This window comes from Cervus canadensis, chromosome 22 (genome assembly GCF_019320065.1).
Source record: "Cervus canadensis isolate Bull #8, Minnesota chromosome 22, ASM1932006v1, whole genome shotgun sequence".
NCBI classification, from domain to species: domain Eukaryota; kingdom Metazoa; phylum Chordata; class Mammalia; order Artiodactyla; family Cervidae; genus Cervus; species Cervus canadensis.
Genome location: NC_057407.1, coordinates 37,756,951 through 37,780,630, shown reverse-complemented (window position 1 = coordinate 37,780,630; position 23,680 = coordinate 37,756,951). Strand labels below are relative to the sequence as shown.

At 41.2% G+C, this 23,680-nt stretch overlaps 1 protein-coding gene across 7 annotated transcripts in view; it reads right to left on the bottom strand.

Moving 5' to 3' along the window:
* ITPR1 (inositol 1,4,5-trisphosphate receptor type 1) overlaps positions 1 to 23,680 on the bottom strand; it is a 346,469-nt gene that overhangs the window by 203,399 nt on the left and 119,390 nt on the right. For all 7 annotated transcript variants that reach the window (XM_043442077.1, XM_043442078.1, XM_043442079.1 and 4 more), the window contains exons 5-10: positions 16,442 to 16,557; positions 7,251 to 7,337; positions 5,084 to 5,242; positions 3,005 to 3,103; positions 1,698 to 1,781; positions 1,454 to 1,600 (exon numbers count right to left, since the gene is read on the bottom strand). In XM_043442077.1, coding sequence (XP_043298012.1) covers positions 1,454 to 1,600; positions 1,698 to 1,781; positions 3,005 to 3,103; positions 5,084 to 5,242; positions 7,251 to 7,337; positions 16,442 to 16,557 — 692 coding nt within the window. The remainder of the gene's footprint in view (positions 1 to 1,453; positions 1,601 to 1,697; positions 1,782 to 3,004; positions 3,104 to 5,083; positions 5,243 to 7,250; positions 7,338 to 16,441; positions 16,558 to 23,680) is intronic.

Here is a 23,680-nt window from a genome sequence, read left to right as displayed (position 1 = left end):
TATATATATATAGTGGTAAAACACAAGAGAATAATACCAAAAGGACAGGAAGGGAGAAAGAGAAGTAGAGTTGACCCTTTAACAATATTGGTTTGAATTGCATGGGTCCACTTACATATGGATTTTTCAATATTAAATATTACAGTTCTACATGGTTGGATGACTCACGATGCAGAGGAACCACGAACACAGAGGGCCGACTATCAGTTATACAAAGATTTTCAATCATGCAGAGGGCAAGTGTCCCTAACCCCACACTGTTCAAGATTCAACTGTATACTATTGTAAAGTTCTTACCTCACATGGGAAAAGATTAACACTATGTAAAACTGACAGGGAATATGCTGAAGATGTATAATGAAAACCCTAAATCACGATGAGGAATATAAAATACATGGTGTTGTCTTCCTTCTTTTATTTTGAAGGGGCACTTATGTTTCTAAAATCTTCAAGAAGAAAATTAAAAAAGGAATAAATTCAGTGTTTCCCTAGGCTATTCAGAGGGAATATTGGCAGGAAAAGTTTTTTGGGGGAGTAAAAATTAAGACGGCTGTTTCTTCTCAGAAGAAAAAATACAGATGTTCTGAAGTAGACTTGTAAGTACCCAAAGTTTTCAAAATCTATACTGCAGAAACTCTCCTCAAAAGGTTGCATGTTTCATTCATTTCAACTAATTTGCAAGTGAAGAAGATGCAGTACTTTAAGTTTCTAAAGTCGGTCACAGTGACTTCTGTAGGGTTCTAATATTCTTAATAGTTTTTTGATTTATGAATCAAGTCCCAATTTCCTACCACCTGGATGTATTGCCCTTCAGGATCTGGTCTCCTGAAATGGTTTCTATTTTGTTTCGCAGGACAATCCTCTGCTTCTCCTCAAATGAGGCTGCTAAGTTTTAAACCAAGGTTGCCTCCCATTTCCAAGTCCACATTAGTATCTTACAAGAAGTGACCTACTCCATTCATCTCTTCCTTCTGAAATATAGGTCATCCTGTTAGTAGCAGCTCAGATGCTAGGGCCTTCAGGAAGTCTTTCTTAAACCCTTGCCCAACCTCAAACTCCTTCATCACCTCCAGAGCACAAGGAATGTGCCTCCCATCACCTTCACCATCCAGTTATCAGATGTGCATCTTTTCATCCTGTCACCAATATGCAGTCATCTACTATCATGCTGGTTAGGCACTTGAGCACTTGTTGCTGTGATAGGTAACTAAGCAAGGGAAAGAAAAATACAGAAGCAAGAGAGGATAGGATGACCCAGAGAAAGAAAATTGGAAATTTTCAGTTGGGAGTTGGCTTACCCTGCATCCTTCTGATATGGTGTGATGTGTGTGTTTCTCTAAGTCATCCCAAGTCATTCCCTGTCCTTGGACCAGGTGGGTTGAAGTACCTGGATCTGACTATTCCTATAAATCCACTAGTCCTTTCTCCCTGCCCGCCCTGCCCCATCCCTTACCTCCACCTCCCACAGGGCTTTTGAACTGGTGGCGGACGTGGCAGACTGCCGGCCGGTGGTTCTCAGAAAGACATGCTGCTTCTTCCTGTGCTCGTCACAGGTGAGAAACTTCTCCTGCTCAGCATGGAACAGCCTCACCACGTCACCCTGAAAGACGACACACAGAGGAGGTAAGGACAGTACATTTGAAGAGAGACGTGAGGACGAGCCAAGTGCTGCCCAGCCAGTCACGAATCCAACTTACCCCCTTTAATATGTCATCTTTGTTGTCACTCCATTTCATGAAAAGGACTATTTTCCAGCTTGTATTGCAGTTGACGGAATTGACCTAGAAAGAAAATTAAGAGTTATTTTTTCACATATCCCTCAACAACTGTATCTTCCTGCCCCAAAGGGCCTCATCTCTGTCCAAGAGACAAGATTGTCCTTCAGCCTTCCAAGCCTAAAGACTGGCATCATTAAGACCATAGAACTTGCACATTCAATTGACCCGTTAGAAGTCTCTGGTAATAAATGGATAATTTCTACCAATCACTATGTATATTCCAGCTGTGGCTAAGGGAACTAAATTTCTCACGCTTCCGGAATGACATCTTCTTTGTTTGCAGCCACTGTTTGTAAACTAAAGACACTCTATGCACTGGGCCAACATTCACTAAAATATTCAATCCTTAGCAACACTCTAAAAGGGCTTCCCTGGTGGCTCAGTGGTAAAGAATCCGCCTTCTAGTGCAGGCAATGTAGGGTGGATCCATGGGTCAGGAAGATCTCCTGGAGGAGGGCATGGCAATTCACCCCAGTACTCTTGCCGGGGAGATCCCACAGACAGAAGATCCAGCGGACTATAGCCCATGGGGTCACAAAAGAGTCGAACGTGACTCAGTGGCTAAACAATCACCACCACCACCCTGAAAAATAGCAATGACCATCACGTCCATTTCAGAGGTAGGAAAACTGATGCCCAGGGAGGCTGAGTAATGAATCTACAGCCACAGAGGTAGAGAAGGACAGATCCAGGATCTGAATCCAAAATATTTGACTCCAGACCTTGTGTCCTCCACCATTAAGCAAATATTCATGTCACAATCAAGCTACGGTCCTTGTGTCCTGTAATTGCCAATTACCTTACATAGATGTACTGCCAAAAGCAAGATGTCTCTCTTGCAGGGGTGTTCGTAGCTGCCAGTGTAGGGGAATTAGGGAAAGGCTCTCTCTTCAGGGGACCAATTAGAAAAGGGTGCTCTTCTGGCCAAAATGAATAGGTACAAGGGAGCCTCCTCTGGTTTAAGAAATTAGAAAAATGGTGTCCCAGTGATACAAAGCTTGGCAAACTGAGCCCTGAAGTGACTCTCAGCTCCCACCGACTGAGCAGGCTTGCACAGCCTCCTGTGACAGGTCTGGCTTTGAGTCTTGGTTTCCTCGCCTGCAAAATGGGTACACTGTCCTGATCAGGGCTCAAGTCACTCTCAGCACACCCATGCTCTGGTCCCAGGAAGGCTGAGGGCTCCCAGAGCACACGCTGCTCACAAGTAGTAACTGGATTTCTCTTACCTCGTTGCAGCCTGGGTTATCCACCAGCTGATGGCTGCTGGCATGTAAGGGCTGGCCGGCATTCACGGGGTTCAGGACAACCTTGTCTCCTATGACCACCTGAAATGGAAAGGACCACAGAGCGTTTCACAAAAAACGTCAGGGCTGCGGAGTGAGCAGGGGCTAGTTCTGGGAGAAGCCGTAAGTGTCTACATAGGAGAAGGCCCAGCTTCTAGCAGGTAGAATGATTCGGCACAAAGGCACAGTTTTAAAAGCCTGACCCTGACCAGGAGTGGGTGATGTTTACAAGACTAAAGGTAAATTTTTGCCCACAATTGTCACTGATTACTTACAGATGCTTTCAAAGTTAGTCTAAGCAGGAAGAAAAAAGTCCCACCTCTGTTAGATTCAGTTAAGGCACTTGCATAAATAAGCTCTAATTAAGTTTTACAGGTAGAAGCAGAATATTTGCTGAAGTAAGTCTTTATCTTTGAGAGAATAAAGCTATACATTTATAAAGCAATGAGTTTTAGACTTTTTTGAAAAGTCATATTAAGAAATATGTTTTCTATTATGACCTGGTCATACATACTTATGTAGATATATATGTATGTGTGTATACATACATATATGCATGTATGCACAGATATACATATCTATTTATCTAAGACAAAAGTTACCCACACCAAACAATCTTATCCCCATTATGTTCAACATGGCTTGATACTATCTATTCTATTCAATTTTCTAAAATAATAGTCACAAATTACTAAATTGATCTCTTAGCCTATGTACAGATGGATACCCTGTCCTTTGAAAAACACTGTTCTACAAGGGTAAGTATTCAAAAAAACACTATTCTACAAGGGTAAGTATTCAAAATCATCTAGTTTTCTCAACAAAGGCACAGATAAAAAGATAACCTTAAAGGACAGGAAAGCAAAGGACATGCTAGAAAGGAAGTTCAGAACAAAGCACCCTTCCTTATCTTTTATTATGGAAGCGGAAGGAAAAAGAATGGGAAGGATGGTTGCCTAAGATGTAAAACCCATCTTTTCTCAGTTTGATACATTTGGGGAAGACATACTACCAAATTTTCTCTACCTCCAAATGAATATAATTATGCTAAATACATTAAAAAAAATCCAAACCTTTAGCTGAAATGTAAGCTTTTCTGTACTAGTTCTTTTACATTCAGTTGATAATCACTACTGTATACCAACTGCCCGGGGCGGGGGTGGGTGGCATGTCCTGGAACTACATGCTTCAGGTATATTGTATATACTTTAATATACATACATATAAAGTAAAACATTTTGAAACTACTCAGATTTTGTATACGTAAGTTTTAAAAAATGGCAAAACCCAGTTTCAGGTGGAGGCTAGTTGAGCATTTTGGTAAGATTTCACACAGTTTAAACACTTATTTCTTTTGGTAGAAACAACTATTTCAGAATCTTAACAAGGTTGGAAATATCGCTAATAGCATTTGTACATAGTGATAGGTAAGTATAGGGCCACATAAGCACAGAGTAAGGTAGACAATAAGTATCAGAACGGTTCTAAGTGGTTCTTTATAACTTAATGACCTCCCTTACCCAGAAGAGGGGCAGCTCAAAACCAACCACAGTCACTGAAATGAAATGAAGAACCCGCAGAGTTACTGACAAAGAGCAATTGAGGCTAATCCTAAAATCCACTCCCCTTCTCTGACCAATCTACTTCTTTTCCATCCTCTGTTCTAACTTTATTTCCTAAATAGCAAAGCATTTCTATTCCATCACTGATCTAGAAGGAGGGGGATAGTCCCCAGGACAGTAATACACGACACCAGCTTTTGTGGTCAAGTTATCGAGGTAATGGGCTGCTCGTATGAATTTTTTCAGAAGCCCAGTAGGAAAAATAGAGCTACTGTATGTAGGTCACACTTCACTCCAAATTTCCCTGTTTCCCAAACACTGGTTTCCATAGTGAGTCCCTTCTCCTCCTACAGGCTAAGCCTCTGGCTCCAACTTTAAATTTCTCCCAGTTGACTCAAGCATGCAGTTATGGTTGGAGGCCTGGCACAGAGCGCTCCTGGGGCTGGGAATGTGCACTTACGCTATCTCCGATGGATCGCAGCTTGTAGAATGGCTGAATGTAAAACCAGGACCCTTCATTTCCGGCCTCATCCAATGTCACTCTCATGGCATTCTTCTCCAGCAGGGCCGGAAGCCTCTTATTCACAGTTAGGTATTTATTACTTTTCAGATGCAGTAGCTGAAAACCACAAGGAGAATAAGGTGCCTGTCAGCATGTCTCTGAATCTTTACCATTTCTCTCTCAGCCATATAAAATATGTATCAAACACTCCTCCCACCACTGAGCTGCCTGTGAAGTTAGAGAACCACAGAAGTGCCTAGGGCAAGGGGATGACTAGAAAAGGAGGAAGAGCGAAGGGAGTAGAAGGAAGAGGAGAAGAAAATTATTTTCCTCCCAAAACAGCCTTGGACGAGATGGATGTCACTCAGGTAAAGGATGCTGTCCGATAGAATAGCACTCTTGCCATTGGTTAGCAGGAAGGGGTCTAACCCCACGTAAAGGGTCTAAAGAACTGCAGTCTGAATATGCCCTGACACAAAGGTGGAGCTAAGGAAGGGCACTTCTGAACAAGAGACACAGTTCAGTTTAATAGAGGACCCCATTAGGGGGATCGTCAATTCATTTGAAAAAACATGACTGTTACGGATTTTCACCTTGAATTTCTAAGCACTCTATTCTTAATTACTTGGCAAGTGGGTACATGAAAGGGATGGAAAGATTGAAGATCTAGATGGGAAATGTCCCATAGTAAGTCTAAGCCAGGAAGAGTTGACCAAAGCTTCCCAACTCAACAGGCTGTAAGAGAAGATGGAAGGGAATATGAAAAGCTTGTCCAGTCTCTGGAGACATGGTAAGACTAGCAGGAGATACCACTGCAAAGTGCCAATATCCCTCTTTCCAGGTTCACAGATAGTTTCTAGAACACTCCCAGGAGGTTTACAAACACTGCCAGGGTTACTGGAAGTAGAGGAGTAACTTGTCTGATCCATGAGCCTCCGACATCCCCTAGCCATGATACACAAGGGGAAATTAATGCATTCCTAAGCCTTTGTTCTTACTCTGATGAGTAGCCCTGATCCTCCATGCACCTGCTGAGGTGTTGGATTTGGTTGGTTTGTAACCTGATATTACCTATTGGTGGATGTCAAGACCTAGGCTTGGGGAAATAAGAAACATTAGGTAATATGTGCTCAGAGGATACTCTGTGACAGGTACCTGTCAATCATTATAGGCAGTAGACACCATTATTATTACCATTTGCTAGTAAGACACCTGAGGCATGGCAAGAATTCTTGCCCTAAATCTCAGAGGAGAAAAAGTGGGAAGGAATTCCTCTGTCAGTTGTAAATTTAATATTAGCATTAGTAAAGAGAGGGAAAGTAGGAGTTTGGGGTTAACACAGACACACTACAATATATAAAATAGATAACAAAGACCTACTGTACAGTACAGGAAACTATATTCAATATCATGTAATTACCTATAATGAGAAAGAGTCTGAAAAAGAATGGATATATATATACATGTATGTGTGTAACTGAACCACTTTGCTATATACCTGAAACACAACATCATAAATTAACTATAATTTCTTTAATGTTTTTTTAAAGCCATATTTGGCACTGGACTTCCTCACAGACTGTTTTCTGCAAGGACAGACCCAGGTGGACTTTTTTTTTTTCCCCAGCAAACCCTGTGGTAGCTATTTCTTAAATTGTGTCTAATCCTTTCAAGTGTAAAGGTACCAGAGATAAACAAGTAAACCTCATGACCCATTAGGTAAGACTTGAGACTCAAAGATTCTAACTGAAGATACAGAATTGCTCTTATTACTTCTGGTGACCAGTCCTTGAATCAGTTTTTTCCAAATATAAGGAACTTTCAAGGAATGCAAGTTAGGCAAGACCTCAACAGTCAGGCTCCTCTTTAGATAGGAGCTTCCCATCTAAAAAATATGGACAGCCTCAATTAACAGCTTCCAAGGAGAGAAGTGGACTCTCACATTGAAAAAGAACCAACTGAAAACCCAAGAGCCCAGCCCAATCAGAAGAAATGCCAGACCTTTTCCAATAAACTGGCTGTCTCCATGGAGTTCTTTGTGTCTCAATAGGGTTTAGTGCGCTTGCTTTTCATTTCACTCTTTGTAAGGCTCCAGCTCCGTGACAGAAGAGCGGTTTTGACCTACCTGGATCACGTTGCCATACTGGATCACGGTGCCCAGCAATTTCCTGTTTTCGGTCTCATTTTGCTTCTTTTCCAAGTCTGCAGCATGCTGTTTATGGAGGAGGAAGAGTGGTCACAAAGAGGCAACAGTGGGTTTCATTTCTCTGCTGTGATGCAGAACCAACACAGCCAGTTCATACAGGAACCACAGAAATAAGTAACTATTAATACCTAAGTACACCCAGAGGCTAAGTGCAATGAACAAGGGGTTTAACAGTCCAACCCATCATGCCTTTGCTTGTTGGCCTTTTTGACTTTTCAAAAAGGTGTTCTTTCTTTTAAGGACTTCACAGATATCTGCTTAGGGTAAGACTAAGTCAAAAGTTTATATATTTTTAAAGAAAACAGGGTAAGATTAGAAGGGAAATTGCATAGCCCTTTTATGATACGTAAAGGTTGTCTTTATGGCTCTGGAGTGAAATAAAACAGGGTTTACATACTGGTTTTCTGACCTGGATGTGTTATTTAATATCTGTGAGCCTCAGTTACCTCTTCTGTAAAATGAAAATAAAAACAGCACTCTCATCTCATAGGAATCACTTAGCACAGTATCTCATCACAGAAGGATTCATGGAATGTTAATTTTTACTGTTATATACCAATTATAATTTATGTAATTTTCATGGTAGTTCCCTGAGGAGAAGATGATTATTCTAATTTAATAAGGAGGAAACAGACTCAGAGAGATGAAAAAGTTTGGTTGACAATGCACAGTTAGTTGAATGATGGCTACAAAAGGAGTTTATATTGTTTTCTCTACTACCATGTATATTTGAAATGTTGCTTAATACTGTCATTAAAAAAAAAATTACACAGCTATTAAGTAAGAGACAATCTCACACCCATATTTGGGTAAACTCCAGATTGATACAGTCACAAATGATGCTGGAGATATTACTAGCCCCAACCCTGGCAGCCTAGGGAACATGATAAGAATAGAGGGTTTCCAAAACAGTCGGCCAAGGCCACCAACCCACACAGTCATTCTTTCTTCATTTCCCTGTAGAACTCAGTAAGGACTGTTAACATATCATAACCATGCTCAAGGGGAGCTAGTTTCATCCTAGGCAATTAAACTGCTGTTCCGACCCCTGACTCCCAAACCCAGAATAAGTAAAACCAAAGTAAAATAACAGGGATTTCTTCTAATCTGATGGGTGATAAGTGCATGATGATGACCAGCAGTATCCTTCAGAACCGTTTCCAATGTTCTCCTCCTAGAGTCTCCCCCTGGCCTTGAGACAAGATGCTAGCAGACGCCACGGGGTAATGGGCTTCCTTCCCAGGTCCCCATTCCCACAGGACCCTTCAGGCCTGGTCTTGGTTCCACCACAGACCAACTTGACCATCTTGGCCAAGTTATTTAATCTCACGGAGCCTCACTCAGCATTCTCATCCACAAAATGAGGACAAAATAAGCCTTTTCTTCCCCCCCTCTCTCTCATCATGGAGATGAGAGAAAATGCATACTAGACACCAAACAGGCATTCAAAACATTTAAAGCATGATTGTTATGCACAAGTTTCTGTAACTAAGTAATGTCCTAATGATGAGAATTTTGAAAGTGGGAAGTTGGCTGGATGAAGAATCTTCCCGTTTCCATTAAGCTCAGCATCTACCCCGCCTCTACCAGGAAGATAGGTATTTTTAGGAAGGCATATCTTTTGAGAAAAATAAGCTGCAGGCAGCAATCCTTAACCAGAAAGAAACTACATTACAAGAAGGTAAGGGTGTGCCTATGTTCGTATAGATGACTACAACTTTACCCTATGAATCTCAACCCTTTAAAACAATGGTCTATTCAGAGGCTCCCCTCTTGCTCTTTTGGAATTAGTTACCAGTCTGCTATTCTCAGGTACACAAAGATAATATTCACCGGTTTCAAGACACATCGAGAAACAATAGCAGTGCAGACACCATAGCCATCCTTGGCATGCAACTGCCCTGGGCACGGTCCTCCCCCATTCTCTCTTCCTCTCCACAAACACCTTCCCTTCACTTCCTCCCGCCTCCCTTCTCCCTGTTTTCATGCCTGAGCTGTACCCTCTCCAGAGAGCTCTGCAGTAACCACAGGTAGTTTCCAAAGAAAAAAACATCACTGGACTGAATCTACTTAGAAGGCAGGTTTATACTTTGGAGAAAGCCATTTATTCTTTCTGCCAAGCAGTTCTCAGCTAATAAGGACAGGAAATTGGAGAAAGAAAAAAAAAATCAAAGGGTGGAAAAATCAATGAATTAAGAAAAATAAAACAACATTTTCCCAACAGGCTTTTTTTTTTTTCTTTCTGCTCAACATGTCACACTGAAAGGATTCACCTTTAGAGAATCTTAAAGTAGTGTTTCTTGGACTTAAATAATATAAGGGCTCCTGGTTAAGAGGGAAAATTCTCATGGATATTCCTCTGACTCTCAAGGATTTCCAGTGGCTTCAATCTAAGAAATATTAATCTAAAATATTAAGTTCCTGCCTATGTTCAGACTAAGGATAAAAGTGGTAATCCAATGGTTACCGGCATATCTAAAAGAAAATGTCAGATTAGTCACCAAGATGGCCCAGATTTCATATTTAAGACTAATTAAACACCAGTATCTCTAAAGATTAAAGGGTATTTCCCTAAAAACATATAAAAGGTAAAATCAGAAGTGAAAATATACAACTGGAAAATAAACATCTAAGAATATCAAATATCATATCTGAAACTCGATTAAAAGACTTAATGATGACCACCAAGCCCACACATAACTACTAAGTAAACATTCCATGAATTAAGTTTATGAACCATTCTAAGAATTCAGTTTTGCTATAAGGGCTCTTTGTTTAAGGAGAAAACTCTCCCATTCATGTCCTCTTTTACTAAGCGCATAAACACTGTGTATGTGTTCATTTGAGTTCACAAGTCAGTCTTTAAGTATCTCCCTCCACGAAATAAATTAGTTCCCTTCCCCCAGTTTTACGGATATAACTGACATATAATTTGGCTTTCAGAAAAAAACATCCATCACGATTTTTAGTTCAACAGGTAAAGCAAGAGGTTAATAAAAAGGAAGTAAGGTACAACCTATAGCCAGGCCCACTGATCAAGGCTGCTTTAACCTTGGAAAAAACATATTAAATCTCTCAAGTGTATTCTAAAGATGAGTCCCCACTTTAAGACAGTAGATTTGTACCACCCTTCTGAAGAATAATCTGGCAATATCCACCAAAAAGTTGGTCAATGGGCATAACTTTGACTTAGCCGTCCTATTTCCAGGAATTTCTTCTAAGAAGTAAGAGGCCACATGAGGCCATAACCACTTTTTTCCCCCTCCAGAATGGAAAAAAATTGTCAGGATTCTAAGTATTTCTGAACACCATAGGGATTAGCTCTCTAAAATTACAGTCCTGCTATATCATGGAGTTATCAAGTAGCCATGAAAAATACAGAGCTATTTATTTATTCATGGCATAGTAAGTGGGGAAATAAGCAAGTGAAAGAAAGAGAAGTGAGACGGCATGCCCCCATTAATACTTTAAGATACGGAGATACAGGAGTAATAGGGGGTTGAAGCCTGGGACACACATCAAATATAAAACCAAGATTATCTTTGAGGGGTAAGATTTAGAGAGTGTACCATTTTTTTCCCCTTTTCTTACTCATGTGTTTTTGGAATTCACTTCTTACAATTCTCACATGTCATTTTTTCAGAAGTATCTTCATCCTATCTCCATGGCAAGAAGCCTGGGTTTTTAGAAAGCTTTACGTGCAAAACAGAAATAGAGACACAGATGCAGAGAACAAACGGATGAACACCGAGGGTGGGGAGGCGGAGCGGGATGAATTGGGAGGAGAGTGGGACTGACATGAATGCTCTAGGAAGTATAAAACAGATAACTAATGAGAACCTGTGTACAGCGGGGATCTCCACTCAGTGCTCTGTGGTGATCTAAACGGGGACGACACCCAAAAAAGAGGGGATATGAAAATATATATATATATATATATATGAAAATATATAGCTGATTCACTTTGCTCTACAGGCGACACCATCATAACATCGCAAAGCAACTATACTCCAATAAAAATTAATTTAAAAATAAAAGTAAATAAAAAGCCACCTTAAATGTGTTACCCTTTCAATATTTAAGAATCCCAATAAAACAAGTACCTGTTGCTCTTTTCCCTTGCACGATGACTTGAGGACAGTTCCGAATTTCTAAGGAAGAAATGGCACTCTACGCTATGCTCTCTACCACCATTATTCACCACGGACATTACCGTGTTTCCCTAAGCAACATCAAGGTCAATCCCATCACAGTCACCTGTTATTTTATTTCAGAAATAGAGAAACCATGATTACATTACCACAGAGAGGTCACTGGAGCAGTGGGGAAAGGGTATTTGAGGTCAAAAAACTCTGAATTACATAACATGATATTGAATTAAGCCTTCTGAAAATAAGCAATGCAGGACCCAGGCTTCAGATGACAATAAAGACCCATCACTCCTCTGGTTCTTCCCAGCTTAAAGTAACAAATCATTTCTCAGAACCAAAACAATGTAGATGCTATTTCAAGGTAACAGACAAAAACGCTGTCAGGAAATGTAGTCAAGGCCCGAAGAACAAATGACATGATTTGCGAAGGGTGGGGGAACCTCATTCTGCCAAGAGTCTTGGGAAATCATGACCAGGGGGGTTAGCATCCAGTCCTCTCTGAAAGAACAGACACACACAGCCACCAGCCACTAGATGTCATTGTCCTTCAGAGAGCTGGTGGCATGCTGCATAGCCTAGGCAAAAGGAAGTCAAAGTGGTCTAGACAACTAATTCCTTAAATGGCATTAATTTAAAATAATCTGACCTTTGATTGGGGTGCTCCACAGTAGTTGACAAAAATAAAAATGAAAACCCCCTGGAGACCAGCCATCCACCCCCAAAGGCAAGCGGCTTCCCAAAATACAGCATTTTAATGACGACACTAGAACATGTGAATGACTTTCAGACACGAGGGGGCAAAAAATGTCCAACTAAGCAAGGAAAGTAGGAACTGCACAGAGTGAGTAAGACCCAAAAGTCACGTCAGTAATCCTAAATCAGGGGACAGCGCTGGTTTCCTTTTAAAATCTATTTAAAGCAAGAACGGCATGAAAGAGAACATGTTGTTGTTTGTTTTAGTAAGGAGTTCAAAGTTCTCGGTCACCTTTAGGATTGAGGTTTTCAACTGTGTGGTTTTTTTCAGGGTTCATTTGTGGGAAGGAGCATGAAAAGGAATTGCTGATGAAACAACATGTGTATCACAGGCTGCGAATGGGTGGCCAAGAACATCACCCTGCCCGAGCCATTCTGGTGTTGGTGTTGAATGTGTTTTAAACTTTAATGGAATTAGCTGCCAACATTTTTTAAAAATTGAGAGATAACACATCAAAGCACGGGTCCTTAGTTTCTCTTGATATGTGACAGCAGCTCTAGGCCCACTTTCCCATGCAGCAGCAGCTGGGAGGTGGAGGCGTCCCCAGACCTGCACACAGGCACGAGCCACTGAGTGAGCTGGCCCACCAAGACCCCTTTGTTCCAACTGGTTTCCTGCTTAGCCACGAGGAACCTCAACTTACAACCCTTGCTGTAAATGTGCAGGAGAAGAAACAGTTTGAGATGTACTAAGAAGATCTCAGGCATCCCTGATGGCTCAGTGGTAAAGAATCTGCCTGCCAACGCAGGAGACGCAGGTTCTATCCTCGGGTTGGGAAGATCCCCTGGAGAACGAAATGGCTATCCAATTCTATGGAGAGAGGAGCCTGGCATGCTGCAGTCCATGGGGTCACAAAGAGTCAGATGCAACTTAGCAACTAAACAACAACAGCAAGAATTCACTGAACATAATCATTGTTATTAAAGAAAAGGGGAGCCAGGACAGTTAAAGACATGCACTGCCTCCACCATGATAATCCCACAGGCGTGCGTGCTAAATAGCTCTCCTGAGAGATGTACAGAATTGGGCAACCCTTCCTACCCATTCAACATGATTCCCATGCTCCCAGGACAAATTATGGGGGCACCCTGGATCATCACAAAGATTAGAGGAGGAGGGGACAGCTACTGGTATTCTGGACAAGAGCCAGGGGTGCCACGTGCCAGAAATGCATAGCACAGTCCCATTCAAGGAAGAAGCATCATTCCTCCCACACAATTTGGTATTCCAGTGGATAGTCACGGGGGTTAAAAAAGCTGGTTTTTTGCAATGTCTTTTTATTTATTTACTTATTTTTTAAAGTTTTTAGCTGCCCAATATGGCATGTGGGGGGTCTTAGTTCCCTGACCAGGTATCAAACGTGCACCCCACCACATTGGAAGGCAGAGTCTTAACCACTGGGCAACCAGGGAAGTCCTGGCTATCTGCCATTTCTGAGCCAAGTTCCTAACTCCACTTTACACATTCACACAAAGCACGGTTTTGCATGGTTTAATTAAAGTTATTATTAACAATTTTCCAAAAATGGGAGTGTTCTTTAATAAAGAGAAGAGTGTGCTATGCATTCTTTGTAACATTATGAAGAACTGCTAACCATTTTGAAAAATCACATTATGGAAAACATGTTTTTTGGGCCACCAGTACTAGAGACCTACATCGGCCACAGTCTTTGGCTGCCTTATTCACGGGGTTTATACAAACAGGTACAAGCATTTATTTTCTCTAGAATGTCCTCTAGAATGATTGTGCCTGAGCAGGAACTTAATAAAATACCTTTCATTTTACCTTCACAATTCATTTCCAAACTTTGGTATCTTGGGAGGCTATATTACTTATAAGTTTTATTTCCTGTTCATACAGTTACATATTAATAGTATCTGCTATTCAGAGGGAGAAATGGGTCTGCTGAGGCTGAGAATATCTACCCTAAAACTGTTAAAATAATGATGCAATACTGGAAGCCTCCCAAGTGATCTCGGTCTTTCTGCTTTTTCTCCTTCTCCTACCCTCTCACTGCCAAAGAGGCCTCATTGTGAGGCTTACTTGTCACCTCCTCTTCCTCTAGGAAGTCCTCCCTGACTACCATATCACTCACTCTTATTCACAGGAGAGGATTTGGGAGCTCCTTCTGCATGCTCAATTGCTTCAGTCATTTCTGACTCTTTGCAACCCTATGGACTATGGAGCTTCCAGACTCCTCTGTTCATAGGATTCTCCAGGCAAGAATACTGGAGTGGGTTGCCACGCCCTCCTCCAGGGGATCTTCCCAAACCAGGGATCGAACCTGCGTCTCCTGCATCACAGGTGGGTTCTTTACCACTGAGCCACCAGTGAAGCTCTCTCTAGGTGCTCACAAAGCTTTGGTGGTTTGCCCTATAATAGTATTTGCCACAGCTGTGTCACTACCTCTATTTCTTAGTCAGCTATTAAGCTCCCAGAAGGTAAGACACTGCCAGAGCCTTACCACCATCACTGAGCACCGTGTCATTTTCATCCATTCATGAAATATTTCATGAGCACTTACTATGTGCCAAACGCTATTACAAGGCACTGGGGATACAGCGGGAAACCAGACAGACACTGCTCCTCATCTTGTGGGGCTGACATTCTACTGAGTGACAGATGATAATTAAGGGGACTATTAAATATAATTGCAGACTGTGATGAGTGCTGAGAAAGATATAAACAGGGTGCATGAAGCAGGGAAGCAAGCAAGACAAGGGTTAGATAAGGAGGTGGAGAGAGACTCTGAGAGACGAAGGAGGCAGAGATCTTAACAGAGGCAAAGTCAGGAGAAGGATGTTCTCAACAGGATAAGCTGTAAGTGCTAATGTCCTGAGACTGTTAAGAGTCTGTGGTGCTTCAAAACAAATGCAACGAAAGGAAAGAGAGTGAGTCTGGCCAGAGTATAGTGAGGACAGTTCAGATGCCTCAGAGGGCATAGCAGCCACAGGGTCTGCACTTCATTTTAAAGCCAGTGTGTGCGTGTGTGTCCTCACACAAGAGGCTCAGCTCAGGGAGATCAGGGACCTGGTCTTCTCATCGTGCCTGAAGCCCTCAGCCCCATCTAACACAGCATGTGCTGAGCAAAGGAGTCCCTTCCGTGAGTCCCACCTTACCCGGTGCAGCTGGCCGTGACTTTGCCACTTACTGGTCGCAAACCGGGCAGGCATGAGCCCCACATGCTCACAGATATTGTACGTCCTTGACTGTCATCGCCCGAGAAAGATCTTTAAAAATCCAGTTAGTAACCATTTGAGTGCCCCACATGTTGCAGACAAGAGGGAGAGGGATACAGTGAACCAGACACAAATTTCTGTCCTTGTGTAGTTTATATCCTAGTTGGTGTAGACAGCTAATAAATAAATTGGAAAGATCATGGGAAGTGACAAGCAGAAAAATAAAGCAGAATAGGGGGGTGTGGAATGGACTGAAATTTCAATAATACCACATTGGATATATGTCATATCTTTCTTCTCCACACTGCAAAGAAGTTCCACACAGATAAGCCTCACAGAAGAATTAGGTCATCTAGACATCAGAAGAATCATGTCATCATTTGACAGATGGAAAAACAGGCTCAGAGAGGCTCAAAATTTTGCTTATGGTCACACAGCACAGCGGCTGTGGAATGAGCATCTCTTTGATATGCCAACCAATAGACAAGATAAATACAATGATAGTAGCTAAAATCTACTGAGCACTTATCATGTGGCAGGCACTGTTGACAAGAACCTTTCATGGTTCATTTCATGTAATCCTCACAACAACCTCTTGATGTAGATATTATTATCATTCCCATTTTACAGATGAGGTAACAGAGGCACAGAACAGCCAAGTAACTCAGTCAAGATGACCAGTTGGTGAGGGGTGAAGCTAGCATTCGAATCTAGGCAGTTCGCTTGCTGAGCTTGTGCTCATAACCAGTACTCTACTTAAAGCCATTCCGAAAAGGAAATGGCTGAGAAAAAAAAAAAAAAAAAGAAATGATTGAGAAAAGTAACTCTCAAGACATCTCAGGATGACCAAGACCCACCTTTCCTTAGGATCACAGAGGATCTCTTTTATCCCTTTATCAAAGAACATATGAAGTCAGTATCCAGAGCTGAAGGGCTGCAAAACTCATTTTCCCAACCCGTTCCACCCAGACACAAGCATATGGCGGCTCACGAGACCTCGCCACGGGGTCCCGCCCCGGTACGTACATGCAATTTGTTGAGCAGCACTGCATCGGTCGTGCTGTTGGCTCCTGGCTTAGCAGCTTTCCAGAACTGCTTCTGGGCAGAGTAGCGATTCATGGGACATAGTTTAAAGAGGCAATCTAGAAGTGAAACAAATAAGCAAAAAATTGTCACTGAGGATGTATGTATATGCACTCAACCTATGGAAAAGACTTTATCCTTTTATTTCATTAAAGCATTATAAATTATATGTAAATATAAGTGACAAGTTACAAAGCCCTTTTACAAACCTCTCCTTTGACGGTTAATTCTCATCACCATCATGTGAGAACAGAGATGAGGAAAATGAAACTTTTAGAAAGTCAATTTTTTGTTGTCACACAGCCAGTTAGTACCACAGCTGGGACTCAGAGTCCAAATCCAGGATTCTTGATGCTGCCCTTAGAGTTATCTCCTTTCCCTTGTAATGAACAAATTTAAGGGCAATATTCTCACTACATGCAACAACAGCTGCTGCTGTTCAGTCACTAAGTTGTGTCCGACTTTTGCAACCCCATAAACTGCAGCACGCCAGGCTTCTCTGTCCTTCACTATCTCCCAGAGTTGCTCAAACTCATGTCCACTGAGTTGGTGATGCCATCCAACCATCTTGTCCTCTGTCACCCACTTCTTCTCATGCCCTCAATCTTTCCCAGCATCAGGGTCTTTTCCAGTAAGTCAGCTCTTTGCATCATATGCAATAACAGTATATACAAGCATTTCTGGATATAAATCCAACTCTCATCAATTCAACAAAATTTTTAGAAAAACAGAAGTTTATTAGGAGGCACCTCCCTGGGCAATGGTTTCTTGAGTGTTGTTTTAATTCTCTGGGGACTAGGAAGAAAATAGACGAACTTGCATGCAGACATTCTGTACCTTGTCCCTCTCTCTCAGTACACGGTGATATGCTTCCATTTAGGGATGCCTGGGTTTATGACTTTTTACACTGTTTTATGTAGTAGAAGATGGAGCTAGAGGTAAAGAACCCAACTGCCAATGCAGGAGACATAAGAGTTTCGGGTTCAATTCCTGAGTCAGGAAGATCCCCTGGAGAAGGAAATGGCAACCCACTCCAGTATTTCTGCCTGGACAATCCTATGGACAGAGGAGCCTGGTAGGGTACAGTCCATGGGGTCACAAAGAGTCAGACACAACTGAAGCAACTTAGCACATACAGTAGAACCAACTCACAAAATGGACTAGTGGCTTCAAAAGATGCCTGCAATGAAATAAAAACATCAAAGACACTAGCAGTGCAAACCCCACAAACCAGAAAAAGGAAAAATAATGATGATCTAAGGAGGCCTAAAAACAAGACACCCAGATATTAAAAGCTGTTTTAAAATACTTAACATGTTGCCTCTAATGATAAACTTTACTCAAAGCATTCATGTGCCTTAAGGTATACCTGATAACGCGCTAATCATGATTAAGAGGACACCACATTATTTTGTTTAATCGTAATCTTTTTCATTGTCTATTTTCCTGCTTGTTTTTATAAAGTATACATTAGTACAGTAACACATGTATATAACTTTTAAACATACATACATGCACAAAGTTTAGGGATATTTTTGTGTAACATTTTTCACAGGGATATGCCATCAAAAAAGTTTAAAAATAACTTCTAAACAACTAATATTAAAATTTATACTCACTCTCTAAAAATTCTATCATTTGATATAAAGGATTTTCAAATTGTATTTATAGAGTAAATAAATTTGGAATTAACACCCAGATCTGGAAAAACTGTACTCAGAAAGTAGATCAGACCAAGCCTTTAAAGAAATTCAGTCTCCTAACTGTACACATATTCTTATCTGTCCACAGAAACATTTTCTGACAGGCTAAGTAAGTACCTAGTTACTGTGTTAGCCAAACAACGATCTCAAAGTGAGAAATACTCATTTGCTCTCAAATACATAGACACTAAGTATCTGTGCTCAGTCATGTCCAACTCTTTGTGACCCCATGGACTGGAGCCAGCAGGCTCCTCTGTTCATGTGGAATTTCCCAGAGAAGAACACTGGAGTGGGTTCCTTTTCCAGTGGATCTTCCTGGACCGAGGAACGAACCCACGTTTCTTGTGTCTCCTTCATTGGCAAGTGGATTCTTTACCACTGCGCCACCTGGGAAGCCCATAGACACTAAGACTTTCCTCTAATTCAGACCACCCTTTCTTCTAGTTGGAATCAATGAACTTTTACTAAGCACAGTACAAATACGTGACATCATTCAGAAAAAAACTGAAATCATGTAACTGTAGAAATAGAAGGTACTTCCCTATTTCTACAAGTCTCCTTCACTACATATTTCTACGTAGTCACAAGCAGCTATAAGGTAAATATAAAAGCCATCTGTATCAAGAATACAATTCATCTACATGTGAAAGACACTATCCAGGTCTTTACAGAACAAAGGGCAGGGCAGGAAACTGGTTTGAAAGATAGGACTGCTCTCTCCATCTCCAATGAAAGTCACAGGTCGTTGTTATTTACTCTATGAGTGGCAACTTCACAACATCACTGAATGACAGTTTTTCTACCAGTTTGAACTATGTGAACTCTCCATTTGCCCTGAGAACAATCACACACAACCATGAGACTGCTGGCCAGCATTAAACGTCTTATCTTTGACACAGGATAGAGGGTGGCATATGTGTACTGGGCCACGGTGACTTCCTTGATAAGCGTATGACATCATACAAAAACATTCAAAACATTTAAGTCACCAATATTCATATTTGATATATGATTTACTTTATGGGTCAATTGAGGTTAATAATTTCAATTTTCATCAGTAAGAAGATACTGAGAAAATTGTCTGTTTATTTCCTCTTAAACAATTCATATGATGATAGCTAAACAGAATGCATTACCACCCCCTCAATAATTTACTTAAGTTGATTTGAGGATCAGCCGGATCTATAATATCAAGGAATTAACATGCAATGGATAGCATCCTTTTACAACTGTTCATAGTACAGCCAAGTCAAGCACCCCACTTAACAAACCAATGGACTACCAACAGGCTCAAAATTTCAGATAATTCCCATTCACCTAAGATGGGAATGTAAACTGAAGCACTATCAATCCAATCAAAGTCTTTCTGTAACTTCCACAGCAACTATTTTCCTTGGATAAAACAGAGCACTGTACTGGGTTAAGCATTTTTACAACTAACCATCTATGTAAATACAAGCGATGCTAACACACTAGTAACAGAACCAAATTAGCCTTGCTGATTTGGTCCTGCCTTCCCAGTTGCTTAGCAACTGATTCAAAGTGAAAATTAAATTAAGCAATTCAAATGGGATGTTAAAGTAACCTTCTGAAATTCTGCACTTCAGTGGCTCTGTACTGCCCTTTGCTATTTGGACAGCACAACAGGACGAAATGAAAGTTCTGCTGGATCTTAATACTGTGCTAAGTATAGAAATGCATAAATACAGGAAATCCAGTGCAAGAGTTGTACCTATTTGGGGGAAGCAAGTATGCATGTGTGTCTATATATCTGCATGTACACACATATACACACTCTGCGATTTGATTTCGCCCCAAAGAAATGTCACAAAGATCTCTTATGTGACAAGTGTTTTTTTTTTCAGGTCTTTGAAGAATAAACTAAACTCAGCTTTCAAAAGATTACTTTGGAATATTCTTAAGTTTTAGCAGATGCCACACTGGGCCGGCAAAGGAGGAGTTAGCCGAATGGAAGGGCTGGGCTAAGTGTTAGAGGGCGCGTGGCCTGGAGAGGGGCCAGAGGTGGTCCTCCATGGCTTAGGGAGCATTCTAGAACTCAGCAGGAGGGAGAATACTCAACTGCTCAGCAGATGTGTTAACCGTGATCCGAGGACTGTGGTGCTCGGCTGGGGAAGACAGGAGTAAGGGGAGCACAGGGTGCTTGGAGCCCACCTTAATGTAAGCGGTCCCGGGGTGGGGTGAGAAGGCAAAGCAGCCAACCTCGGAGGGAACACACATCAGACGTAGTGAGAAAATAAAGTCTGCCGGAAGAACAGTTGAAACCCAGGTCCTCACTGTCCTCCACAACCTTGAACTCTAGAATGGAAGGTCCCTGACGGCAGACACTTGTATCTGTTCTGTAGGTGGGCCGCGGGGAGGCAAGGCCTGTCCTACAAAAGCAGTGGGAAAGTAGCAAAGGACTTTAAGCAAAAGAAGAACCTGATTTATGTTTCTATGGGAGCTTTCTTCCTGGTCATGGTGCCTACTAAGAAAGGGAAGGCTGGGAAGGGGTGGATTTAGAGGAGAAGAGGAGAAGTCAAGAATCTTCTTTTGGCTATGCTTGGTTTGACATGCATTATAAGACAACCAAGCTGAAATGTTCAGAGGGCTGTCTGTCAACTGAAAATACAGGAAGCCAGTAATTTAAGGTGATGGGGGCGGAAGAGAAGGAAGGATGGGGTGCCAGAGAGAGGAGAGGAGAGTTGAGGAAATCAGTACGACAAATACGATGCAGTGACCCACTCTGGCTCGGGAGATGTAACTAAACCTACAGAATATGTTAACTGAGGCTTACAGAGGCTTGAACTTGATACGAAGTTAGTTTTCAGAGGACAGAATAAAGACATTCCCTCTCCTTTTCCCCTTCCCCCAACAAATCCCCAATACAATGAAAATTAAAAACAAAAAAATGCAAGTTTGTCTCCTAAGAATCTTAAATGCATCTTCCCAAGTTGGAATAAATGAACATAGAAAGAAGATGGATGGGTGGAATCAATCGATGGAGGGATCCTCTTTCCATCTTTGTTTATATATTCAATACCTTTTAATAATCTATAATGGAGAAGAATCTAAAAAAGAATGTGTGTGTGTGCATATCTCTGAGTCACTTTGTCATATACTTGAAACTAACAAAACATTGTAAATCAACCATACTTCAATAACTTTTTAAAAAATCTAGTATGTCTTTAGCTTAATAGTGAACAACACTTACAGTCATAAAAAGCTAACACTAGATATAAATTTAGCCAGAAGATGTGATATAATTTTACCTGGAGGATGGAGGGTACACAAGGAGATGTCAGAAGCCACCCTCATCTATAATAACAGGGCGTGAACAGGTGATATTTAAGAGATTAATCTACAGACATGAAGAGACACACATCATCCAGAAATACAGTGGTAAATACCAAAAGAAAATGTCAACATGTTTTAAGTTGTTGCCTCTACAAAGTGGGAAGGCGTGAGGTGCCAGACATAGGAGTGTTATTTTTATTCTGCACTTTATCAATATTTGACTTTTTTGGTTCAATTCACATAAAATTAACTGGTTTCAAGTGAACAATTCTGCAGCATTCCATGCATTCCCAATGTTGTACAATCACCACTTCTAAGTTCTGAGACATTTTAATCACTCCCAAGAGGAAAACCTGTATCTATGAAGCAATTCCTCCTCCAACCCATGTACCCATGAAAGTCTTTAACTTTTATAAATGACCTTTTAATACTAAAGCACTGTTCAATATCATACTGAGATATCATTTTACACTACAGGGTGACAAAAGGCAACATATAGTCTACAATATAATCCAGCAACTCTCTGCCAGATATAACATTTCTGAGAAATCTCTCCTAGGTCACCAGATCTCACACTTCGGTATGTGGAAGGATTCTCTAGGAGAAAGATCCATGAGAAGGCCTATCTTCTCTTGAGCTCATTGGCCTGAAAGAAATACTAAACTCGTGCTCACAGGTCATCAGTGATAAGCAATCACACGACCCTTCTACCCTGCCATGATCCAGGAACTAAGAAATGCACTTCAGTTGAATGCTCAGGAAGAAGAAATAAGTTTGCTAAAGACCGAACCAACCCCTGCTGCAGTCTGTCCTCGTTTGCCAAGCATGGGTTTCGCTGTCTCTTACCCCACCCCCTGGCTGACGTGGTGGCAGTTAACTAGGCAAACACAGTCCCTTATTGCAAAGAATCTGAGCTCTTGTAACCCACCTCACTGATCAAAGAGACCAACAGTCAACAAGTTATTTTTTTAAAAAAAAACTTCATTCAGCCAGCATACATAAATGCAATTTTATATAGGGAGAAATCAAGGGTAAATTTACATGAACTCAAATAAGAAAAATTTTAAGTGTTGATCATACATATCTTCTTTTGAAAAAGGTTAAGAGGCAACAGAATAAACATTTCAGAAGGCACTGAGGATGTGATCAACAAAGAGAAAGGGGAATGTTAATTTCCCACCAAGGGAGTTAACAGTCCAAAGAAGCAATGAAAGGGGAAAACAAAAATTGTTGGGTGTTAAGGACTTTCCCAACTCGACTTACAAGACCAACAGTTTCACGACAGTAGACCTTATCATCTTAGTAAGCTTCTGTATCATCTTAGTAGACTTCTGTATCATCTTAGCAGACTTCTGTATCATCCTGTCTCAAGTGTACTCAGTAAATTCAGGATCAATGAATGAATGAGTGGACACTCAAGGTGGAAGAACAGTCTTCAATGGCAGTTCACAAAAGGAAAACCTCTTACTTCCAGCAAAAGCCTTCCACAAACAAGTAATTAAGTCCACTTCACTTAAAGAGGAAGCCAGCACAGCACACTTGTGCCTGTTGCACGCGAACCACATTTCCCAAGCCAGGACAGAAGCAGCTCTTTGAAGTCTGGTGACATTTTCCAAATGGAACTGCCAAATCAACCTTCCATTACTTGTCTGCAGAAAACAGACACTGTTCCTGAGGGACAAAGGACAACAAGGTAATTTTTTCCCACGTTAAGTGACCAGATGTATTTTTAGACTGAGGACACCCACGGTTGCTATCCTGTAAACTTTATCATCTTTCCTGGCTGCAGAACCATCATTCATAAACACATTAAAAAACCAGAAATGTAGGGAGAAACTTCCCTTTTTGACCTCCTTGGCATGGCCAATTAAAAAATTTTTTTTATTGGAGTATAACTGCCTTACAATGTTGTGTTCATTTCTGCTGAACAACAAAGTGAATCAGTCATATGTATACATATATCACCTCCCTACCATACCACCCATCTAGGTCATCACTGAGCTTGGCCAATTCAATTTTTATTTACCTTTTTGCAAGGATTACTGAATATAGATCAACTTTAACCCAGAGAAGAAAAGTAAAAAATTAATGGGGAATGCAAGGCCACTTTCCATGGTGGTTGAAAGAAGGGACCAGCAATCCCTTCCAGGGAACACAGGAAGCTGTCTCCACTTAGACAGCTAGG